The sequence below is a fragment of the Balearica regulorum genome, chromosome 5 (genome assembly GCF_011004875.1).
Source record: "Balearica regulorum gibbericeps isolate bBalReg1 chromosome 5, bBalReg1.pri, whole genome shotgun sequence".
NCBI lineage: Eukaryota > Metazoa > Chordata > Aves > Gruiformes > Gruidae > Balearica > Balearica regulorum.
The window spans coordinates 67689400-67699935 of NC_046188.1; the positions used below are offsets into that span (position 1 = coordinate 67689400).

General features: G+C 44.7%; 1 protein-coding gene across 1 annotated transcript; it reads right to left on the bottom strand.

Moving 5' to 3' along the window:
- Nucleotides 1-5915: 5915 nt before the first annotated feature.
- FGF4 (fibroblast growth factor 4) lies at nucleotides 5916-9038 on the bottom strand. The gene is made up of 3 exons (XM_075753087.1): nucleotides 8735-9038; nucleotides 7828-7931; nucleotides 5916-6092 (listed from the first exon to the last, which is right to left on the bottom strand). The coding sequence occupies exons 1-3, from the start codon at nucleotides 9036-9038 to the stop codon at nucleotides 5916-5918; spliced, it is 585 nt and encodes a 194-aa protein (XP_075609202.1).
- Between the last annotated feature and the right edge of the window lie 1498 nt (nucleotides 9039-10536).

The following is a 10536-nucleotide window of genomic DNA, read 5'->3' on the forward strand; positions in this document are numbered from 1 at the left end:
AACCTATATGAAATAGTGTGAATGAACGATAGCGAAGGTCAACACAGCCTGGGGAGTCATAGAGAATGAGTACTTCTGTATCTACCCACAATAAAATAGTATGAGTAGTAATAAAATGCAATTGCATGTACACACATAGAATGACACTAGAAGGTACCCAAGGTCAATCCAGCACTCAGAATTTAAGAAAAACTTAATTAAACTTGCCCATGCAACTAAAATCTGGTCATGCACCACCTTTTTTCTCAGGAGTCCTGCCCCATTCAGTGCCCAGTACCGATGGTGTTTGCTAAATGAGCATCCATTCCTAGTTTTATTTTGCTCAGCTGCAAGCTGTACGGCTTGCTGACCCCATGCTCTCACAAACTCAGCATCTGCGCATCTCACAAATTGTAATATATTAAGGGATATATTTTGAACACCGTTTAATGACAGCTTGGAAACGGCCAGCTGAAGCACAGAGATATTACGTCAAAAAGATGCGGGAATGTAAACTGCCCAGGTGGAAACCTTCCCGGCACAATATTTCATAGTGCTTGTCATGACCCATCATTTATATCTCCAACACAGCTGCACCTGAGTTAAGTTTCAGGTGCTCACCATCTTTGCCACACTTCATTCGGGCATACAGAAAGGAAGGGCCGGACCACTTGTTGCACCACGTTGCTGCCATCACAGGTTACCTGCTGGCAGAGGTGACACTAACACCTGATTCTCCAGCGTGGCACCAAACTGTTTTCTCCTCGAAAACTTTCCAATCACTATAGAATTTCTGCCTCTCTAACAAAGCCTGTAGGGAACCTTCGTTTTCGTTTTATTTACTTGCTTGGCTCCCAGCACAGAACCGTTCAGGTTGCAGGTCCATTAGCAGTATAGTCTAAAAGTCTTAAAAAAGAAACAAGCAATAAATTTCTTCTATAGACAGCACTAACCAACTTCTTTTTAATGTGTAATGAAACTTATGATATAAGAAATTGTCATTGTTTTACATTAAGTAATTGTCTGCCTTACGTGACTGGCCATAGGCATTTCTTGCATAGGCATGATGTTAAGCTTTTTTTTTTTTAGCAATCAATTTTAAAAACATATAGTTCAGGGTAATATTTCTTGTTTGAAGTCCGTAAATCACGGCTGGCGCACTGGAAACTGAAATCAGGCTGTGCCTCCCTTTTGCATGTTGTATTGCCTGAAAGCAGCCACGTATTACAATTTTGCACTATCATCTCATTCATGTTCAGATTAGAAGAAAAACCTGGGTGGTTTTGTGTTTTGGTTCGGTTTGGGGTGTTTTGTTTTGTTTTGTTTTGTTTTGTTTTGTTTTGTTTTTTAGCTTCAGACTGGGCTTTCTACATTAAAAATCTGTTCTCATCTGGGCTTGGCAAGCAACAAACCTTTGTGTCATATAGAGAGCTGCAGTGTTTCAGGGAATTCCTTTTAACTTTTTTGCCGAAGTGCTTGCTAGCCTTTATCAAAAGACTCCTCACCCCTTAACAGACTCTCTTTAATTGACCACTTGCATGGTCAGTTAATATACTGTGGTGGAAACCAAGTGGTAAAGTGTGAACAACCGAATCTGGCACTATAAACTCAGTGCCCGCTCTGAAACCCGTGGCTATTTATATACAAGGCAGTGTTTTGTCATGCTGATTTTTATTAGCACAGATTAGATACAGACAACTTGGTAGATGTCACGGATGAGTCAGAAAATGTTAAGCACAGACCATTTAAAACATGCAAGTCTGCAAACGAGCGATGGAGCTCGGAGCCTCGTCTCTGCCCTTCCCCTGGCAAGCCGGGGCACGGCGCGGGGCCAGGCTGGCGCTGCTCCTCTTCTGCTTATCCGGAGCATCGCCGCATGGGGGGAAATGCGCCTGGCTTACGGAAGGGGTTAATCCACAACCTCAGGAAAGGTTTTTGGCTGTTCCGTGCAGAGAAATGTTTGGTAGAGGACGGCAGCGGCACTGGGCACGCCTGGAGCACGGCGATGCTCTCGGTGATCTCAGAAATGTTGCAACATATGATGCGTCAGGGCCTTTTTTTGGGGGGGTTAAAATTCATTTTCACCTTTAATGCGTTTCTTTCACTGCCTCCAAGGGCAATGCGAGGATAGCTGGCTTAGCAACGAAGCAAAAATGGGTGATGCCAGAGGAGGAACAACGTTTCTTTAGAGTTGTCTGTGACATCTCAAGCTGTTCCGTCTGCAGTGGCAGCGGGCCCGTGTATTTCTGCGTGGGCAGGACCACGTGTGCGGCGCCAGTGCTCTCACAGCAGGTGCCACTACTCTGAAATCTCACGGTCCTAAGAGCCAAGTCTTAGACGTATCTCCCATCTTAAAATTATAATTGGACGTCTCCTCAAGGCTGAAATGAATTTTTACCCCTGGCTATAATTTTTTGTTATAATTTTGGAAGACCTGGCAGTAATAAATTTACATTTGTTCTTTGTTTACAAGCATTGTAAACAAAAACATTAATTATGAAAAACAATTATATATGTCTGCTTGCCTATTTATTCTGGTTCTATTCATAGGAGCATTAAACACGCTGCAGCTATACTTGTCCAGTTAAAAAACCACCACCTGTGGTACGTATTTATAGAGCCTATACAACTTTAGAGAGAAATTGCTTTCGCTCAGAGTGAGGGCACTGGACATTCCCAGCTTATCTATTGCCTTCCCCTTTCTAGGAACGGGAAAAAGAGCATCGCTTGGTGGAAAATGAAGGGGAGAAGTCTCTATCTCGGGGTCTGGCTTTCTGTTTTGTACGGTCCTTAGCTGGACATGCTCCCTTTGCCATCAATGTGGGTAAATAAAATCTGAATATTGTCGTTCTTGTTACATATCCTTCCCTAATCCTTGGAAAGGGGTAAAACTGAAAGTATATATATTTGACATAGTGTGCACGTGTGTGTACAAGTGCGTATGCGTGAGTATTTATAAATAAAAGTTGTGCGAAAGAATCTTGCCATAAGGTGTGCTACAAAGCGCTTCATATTTCTATACATTGGTATAACTGCAAAAAGAGCCAGTATCTCAAATCAAGCAGGTAGTCCCGCGATCTCCTGCATCGGTGTAGTCCCACTCACAGAGAGCGAGCGAGCAGCCGAGAAAATGCAATCGGGTTTCGTTTGTAACGTTAACACTCAGCAACGCAAACTCCAGAGCTGGTTTGGGTCTCCGACCATTAATCTTAGGTGCTGCGCGAAAAGCTGCCGTTGTTAATAAGCGGGGAAGTAATACAAGTAAGAATACCAGCGCGTGGCAGATGCAAACGCGTGTATCTGTTGGCGAGGTCGTGAAGCTGGGCTTTCCTGGACCATTTCCAACTTTGGCAGGGGGAACTTTAGCTGAGTAAGAAATCCAGGCTGTCATTCCCGAAGTATCTGGCAGAGGTGCAAAGACTCCCTGGGCTTTGGGAAAGTGAAATAGCATTTGTGTGTGTGTGTGTGTGTGTGTGTGTGTCTTTCGTTGCAGGATGCATTCCCTTCTAAAGAGTTAAAATCAATACCAGGGTGCCATACGTTGTAAACGTTTATCGTTTATTATGCATTTAAATGTGCACAGCACATACACCACAGTCTTGAACAGCACCTGTATAAAACTACAGACAGATTCTGGTAAATGGTGAAAGCTCATACCATGTAACATTGTTATCAAGGTTTTATCACAATATTTCAAAGTTACAACAACTACCTCTGAACTTGCGTTGTGTGAGGCCATCAGTTGTGGATTTTATAGAGTGAAAAGTGACAAAGAAGAACCATTCCCAGAGAAAACCTTTGTGATCTGATTTTGCTATCTGAAATCTGGAACAAAATCATCGGTCGTCAGAGGTAGCGGTAATAATTACACAATGATTACTCACATATAGAAAACATAGAAAGTACAGAAATCCCCCAAATTACAGGGGAGAAAAAATTAAAAATCCTTAGGCATGACATTTCCTAGGTGCTCTCTCTTCATTTGGCTTCCTTTTTCTTAATTGTTATTTTTGCCTTGACAGCATCTGGCTTAAGATCTGGTCCTGGTCTGCTCTGGTCTTACTGAACTTTGGTGAGTAGATTTTGTCTTCAAGGTCATGTGTAAGTAGAGGATAGAGGCAAGTCTCTACCGTTACAAAGGAACAAAGGCTTTTGTGCAGGAATGTAAAGAGAAAGGAAAAAAAAAAAAGAAAAGCTGAACTCAGATTTGCATGTAGTCAGAAATAACTAGTTTAGATTGAAAGATGATCTGTAAACATCCTGTAAGTCATCAAACATTGTGGTTAGTCCTGGTTCCCGCTTAACATATTGACGCCCCAAAGATGACGTATCTTTTAAGGAAAAGAAAAAAAAAAAAAAGAAAAAAGGACGAATGGATCCTTTTAGTGATTCCCCCAAAATCAAACCTGTCTTTTCCTTCATTACATTAGAGACATGAGTTACACTTGCAAAATATATAGAGAAAAATATAGGGTTACTTGATGACGATATAGTACTGCAGGCTGACAGCTGTCTGCAAATATTTTCACCATGATTATCCTTACTAAAAGTAAACCACTGGGTAAAGATAGCTCAAACGTGACAAGGCTCGAATAGGATGCAACCAACTCTATCCTGAATACTTTTGGCTACATATGGAAAAAAAGAGAGATTTGGGATTACGATTGTTCCCCCAGGCCCTCCTCCAGAACCGTAAGACCAAGCAGAAGAGCATGTACCTTCCTTCCATGCAGATTTTGTTCAGAGACTGGCTTTGAGAGTTAGTGAGGTAGAAATTAATCAATCAACTTTGTCAGGGAATGAGACAGAAAAAAGCAGCATATTTCTCCTTCCAAATACTGCACCAAAAGTAATAAATAGTACAAAACAACCTCAATTCCTTGTAATCAATCTAAACTCTCTCTCTGTGGAGCTTGTGTTTTCTACGAACCAGCAAATGCTTTTGCCATTTAAAAACTTATGAGTATGATAGAGTTTCCCAAACTTTGAAAAACGAAGGTAGTCTCCAAACGTGAAAGGGAATTCGTTTTGAATAAAATATAATTCATTCATGGTAGCGTGTTTCACGGTGCGCTCGTTGGGGGAGGGACAGACACGTTTGGTTTTAGCCTAATGCCAAGCAATCCCATCAAACATAAGCTTCCATTAAGGGCCACAAAAGATGGTACGCTCCTGGTTATCTAAATAGGACAAAACCCCACCAGCCCCGCTGAGTTTATATAGGTGGTTAAGCCTCTCCACCGCCTGGCAGCTCTGAGAAGACTGACTGCAGGAAAGTTCAAAGTTCAGCACTAGCAGATCTAAAAACAGATTTGTGGGGTAGCTCTTCAGCACCGCGCTTTCTGTACCGAGGTAAACCGATACCGTTCCAATTAAATAGCAACGCCGCACAAAGGAGGTCAGGCATTGTGTGTGGCTCCGCGCTGGCATCCCACCCAGGCACCTCCGCCACCGCTCCTTCTCGGAGGCCAAGAGCTTCTTTGGGAGACGCGGGGGTTTGGAAAACACGCAGAGAACAAAGCCACCATAACAAACAAACACGTGTACAACGATAGACACCGTACAACGCGCAAACAGTGCAAAACATTGTAACATAGAGGAATTGAATTTCACCTGGTTTAGGACACGGAGTAGCAGCACACCTGTGATAACTTAGAAACGACTTAAATAAACCACAAAGCAGAAGTCTTCTACACTTGCATGATGAAATGAAATACCTTGGGTTGGAGGTTTGTTTTGTTTTCAGAAATTAAAAAAAAAAAATAATCGGAACTATAAATAAATTTTGTGGCAATATATACAGATTTAAATAATTAACTTAAATATCTTACACCTACTCTTGCATAAAACTCTCCAGTAAAAGTGCACCATGTTTCTTTTCCCCAAACATGTTCTGCGTCTTCCCCTGTGCTGAGGTAGGTCTGAAGGGAGATGTCTCAGATTCTAGGAAGAAAATGTGTCACTGTCATTGTGGGAGATACTTTATTGCCTTTCTTTGTTCTTCCATTCTTGCTCAGGGCTATGTACATCCCGGGATAAATCCTGGATTCGTAAGCATTGTAGTTGTTTGGCAGGAGAATCTCTTTGAATTTGCACTCATCATTGAAATGGGTCTGAAATGAAAAGGAAAGAATGAGAGGGAAGGAATTTTAAACATCAGGTGTGGAAATATTCTTGTTACCAGGTGTAGAAGGTGTGCTGTGGAGAAATGTGCAGCTGACTCCCCCCTTCCCTTAGTAATCTTTTGAAGTGTTCGCCCAAGCGAAGCTTCAAAGAGGACTCAGGAGTCAGAGGATCATTAAGGATGCTGTGGCCAGGCCAGGAGGGCAGGACACCCATACCTGTGTCTGTGCTCTTGAGGGAGAAGGGCACATTTTGTCAGAGCTGCAGTGGGGTAAGGCCCAAGCCCAGTTCTGCTGCCCTGCTCATCTAATTGCTCAGGGGTTGTCCTACCAGCGATAAATTGCCTGAGATGCTTCCTAAAAACCTGAATGCTAGCGCTTTCTCGTGTTGCTTGAGGAGAAAGAGGCATTTTAAAGACACTGAGCGCGGACAGTATTTTCTGCTTCTTTAGTATTAAAATCGAAGGAAGGGTTTGGATAACTTATGTCAATGGATCAAGAAAACAGAGCTGACAAAAGGCACCCTTCCAGTGAAGAGGTTTCATTTGCAAGTAAATACAAGGAGGGACAGGTGTTAGAAGTGTGTTATCCAGAGAGTAACAAATGAACTCATCTCTTATGATCGGGCAAAAGCCTAGGGTTTTGTAAGAGAGGTCTCAGCCTGCCAAGCTGACCACTGCGCTGGGAATTACTTTATCCAGGACACCAAAGCAGCAGTCTTCCTAAGAAATGATACAAAGGGAGCTCTTGCACTTTAGTGACTGATTCTGCCTGTCTTTTATATAAGCCAAAATCCTCTGTAACAGGACTGATGCCCCAGAAAATAATTCTAGATGCTTCATGTCTTCATATGAAAATGCCCTAGTTAACTTCGGCATAGCTCAGCTCTTCCTCAGCCCAAGTTTCTTCAAAGTATACTTGAGAAACATGAACTAGAAAAGCCACGGGTAAGGGAGGAAACCCAGGAGCATGGGCTTGAAATGATGCTGATCACAGGAATTTATACAGAGGTGAACTCAAAAGCAGGACAGCTCAACATGGGCAAAGACATGCACTATTATTGTCCACCTCAAATATATTTTATAAGATGCCTCTATCTTTTCCAAAGAGTCAATGTAAAAAAAAAAAAAAAATAAAAAAAATCTGTATTGTCTCCTAATAGATCTGCCTTCTTATAAATAAAAGTCCAGATCCTGAGGATGCTGAACTGTCATGGGAACAGACTCTCCGATCAAGAGCATTAACAAAGAGTGATCAATAGGTATGTGGCAAGCACTGATTCATCACATCATAAAGGGTGATTTGTGGGTGCCTGGCTGATCACAAGTTCAAGTGCCCTCTGAGAGATGGAGTGAGCAATTGCCATATCTGCTTCAGGCTGTTTGTACTTAAAGATGAGAAAGATATGGACCAAGGCTAGCTTGAGGTCTTGCCACACAAATGACTACTCTGTTGGTCTGTGTGGTAGGCAAGATGGGTAGCCATGGTTGGTGGCTGTAGCTTTTGTGGGGGAACCAAGGAAGTGTAATGCAAAAGCGTGGGTTTCACTTCAAAATTTCAGTAAGCAGCATACCTGGGCGGCACACCTGTTAGCAAGGCAGCAAGGGCTGCTCTGTGTTGCCTGACCCAGGAGGGGCAAGGATGAGGCAGCTTTTAGCACCATGCACCCCTCTCACCCCAGCCAACCATGATCCCCTCCCCAGGCACACACTCGGTAGCTACTTACAGATCCATAGAGTTTGCCTTTGCTATTCATGGCCACGAAGAGTCCACTCCTAACACCAAATATGCTCACCACTCCTCTTTCCACGGGGGAGATTTCCAGCAGACCTACAGAGGAGATACAGGAATCAGAGGGACAAAGAGTTGTGCCCTGTAGGAGTGTGTGGTGCCAGTGTTGCATTCACCCAGAGGTTCCCATCCCCAGTGCGGTGTGGATCCCCCACGCCCCAGCACTGCTGTGGGTGGCCGCAGAACCCCAGCCTCACGCTCCACGTGCTGCCCCGTGCCCCATGCTGGGACCTCTCTTCTTTTAGCTAAGTATCTATTTTTACTTTGGCCCCAGGCATCCTCCTGGGTAGATGAGGTTAAAATAAGCCAGAGTGTGCTTGGGGCGAATGAAACATTTGTCATCATGCAGCTTATATCCCCCCTCCCAGATCTTATTGTTTCAGCCACAGGGCCACGGGGTTAAGTCCCCAACAGATGCTTTTCAAGTTTGGGGGAGAGCTGGGCTCTCCCCAGTCCCTGCTCAGAGTGCCCACGGGATTTCGGACCCTTCAGATGTTGAGGCAACCCCAACACCTGATGCCTGCCGGCGGCAAAGGGACAGCACGGCACCGAGCAGCGCCGACGAGCTCCGACCGGAGCGTCGGATGGGCTCCACCGCAGCCCTGCTACCCCCGGCCCCCGCTGCCTTCGGGGGAGCCGAGGCGGGCAGCACCGCGGTGCCGTGGGCGGGCGGACTTTTTTAAGGGAGACGGAGGTTTCGCCATGCACCCACCCTCCCTTTGGCTCATATCGCTCTCCGGGGCAGGTGAGACGCTCCGCGCCCGCGGAACCGCCCCCGAGGGCGGTTCCGCGGGCGCGGAGCGTCTCACCTGCCCCGCCGCGGGGGGTGGTCGCCGGCTTACTGTATCGATTCTCGCTGTGGATCCCATCGATGCGGCCGTCGGGGAGGACCTGGATGTGAAAACCGATGCCCACGTTGCAGTAAAGGCGCCGCAATCGTTTGATGCCCAGGAGGTAGTCGCCGTCGCGGGCGGCTTCGCGGCGTTCGGCCGGGAGGCGAGCGACGGAGCGGGCGAATAGAGCCGCGTCCCAGCGGCGCTGGCGGGGCCCGGCGGGGAAGCGACCCGGGGGTGGCCGACAGCGTATCGCTCCCGGCCATAACAAGCCCAGGAGCAGAGCCGGCAGCAGCGCCGCGGGGAGAGGCATCCCGACTAGGGGCGGGTAGCCACGGGCCGGTGGCCGGTCGCTCCGAAAATACGCTCGCCCCCCCAGGTGCTACTTTATACTGAGGTCAAAGAAAGAGGGGGGGGGGGGGGGGGAAGGTTAAAAAAAAAAAAAGAAAACCAACCAAAAGCAAAACAAAACCCAAAAAGCGAGGCGAGGAGGGGAGGGAGAGAGCCCCGCGCTCAGTCTCCCGAGGATCTGCGGTTTCCCTGGGCTGGCTGCATGGAGAGGAAATCCCGGGAGCAAGAGCTTCTGAACTTGATCTCAACTCCAGGAGTCTTGTCTGAAGTGCTGATCTTCTTCTATAGCTGCTCAGCCATAGCGCTTTAGCCCTAGCCACGATATTTATATATCCATGTGCGTTGGTACCTATTACATCACCACCTACTGCTGCCTGCTGCAGCCCTCCGGTTTAGCTGAAAGTCAAATTATCACCCCTAGATGCTTAACAACTCCGAAGCGTCTTGAAGGGAAAGGGTGAGCAGCACTGGTGCTAAACAAGAGGGACAGCACAAACTTTTAAAAAGAAAAGGTCATATTTTGCGTTCATCACAGCAGCTTCCTTTTCTTTTTCTTTTCTTTTCTTTTCTTTTCTTTTCTTTTCTTTTCTTTTCTTTTCTTTTCTTTTCTTTTCTTTTCTTTTCTTTTCTTTTCTTTTCTTTTCTTTTCTTTTCTTTTCTTTTCTTTTCTTTTCTTTTCTTTTCTTTTCTTTTCTTTTCTTTTCTTTTCTTTTCTTTCCTTTTCTTTTCTTTTCTTTTCTTTTCTTTTCTTTTCTTTTCTTTTCTTTTCTTTTCTTCTCTTTTCTTCTCTTTTCTTTTCTTCTCTTTTCTTCTTCCTTTTCTCCTCTTTTCTTCTCTTTTCTTTTCTTCTCTTCTCTTTTCTTTTCTTCTCTTCTCTTTTCTTTTCTTCTCTTTTCTTTTCTCTTTTCTTTTCTTCTCTTCTCTTCTCTTCTCTTCTCTTCTCTTCTCTTCTCTTCTCTTCTCTTCTCTTCTCTTCTTTTCTCTTCTTTTCCTTTCTCTTCTTTTCTCTTCTCTTCTCTTCTTTTCTCTTCTCTTCTCTTCTCTTCTCTTCTCTTCTCTTCTCTTCTCTTCTCTTCTCTTCTCTTCTCTTCTTCTCTTCTCTTCTCTTCTCTCTTTTCTCTTTTCTCTCTCTCGTTCTCTCTCTCTTTCTTTCTCTCTTTCTCTTTCTCTCTTTCTCTCTCCTTCTTCCTCACTCTTTCTCTCCTTTCTTCTTTTCTCTTTCTTTCTCTTTTTCTCTTTCATAAGTGCTTACAAATGCTAATGCAGGACATAAAAATCAAAGAATGCTCAGCACACTTTCCCCCCAACACAATGTATGACTTTGTGGAAATCTGTGGAATTTCGGCTTTTGCTGTATCCAAGCGACATGGTTTACAGTTTGCTGGATGCAGAAAAATTCCCTTCATTAAAAGCCAAAATAGTTGTTGCATGGGAGGTTTCAGAAATGAAAAAGGAAAGAA

What these genes read in the sequence shown, in the direction of transcription:
- FGF4 (XM_075753087.1), bottom strand. Translation starts at nt 9,038, where the DNA reads ATGCCTCTCCCCGCGGCGCTGCTGCCGGCTCTGCTCCTGGGCTTGTTA. An exon ending in CCACAGCGAGAATCGATACA is followed by an intron (nt 7,932 to 8,734) that starts GTAAGCCGGCGA and finishes TCTCCTCTGTAG; the next exon opens with GTCTGCTGGAAATCTCCCCC. An exon ending in AAGGCAAACTCTATGGATCT is followed by an intron (nt 6,093 to 7,827) that starts GTAAGTAGCTAC and finishes TTTTCATTTCAG; the next exon opens with ACCCATTTCAATGATGAGTG.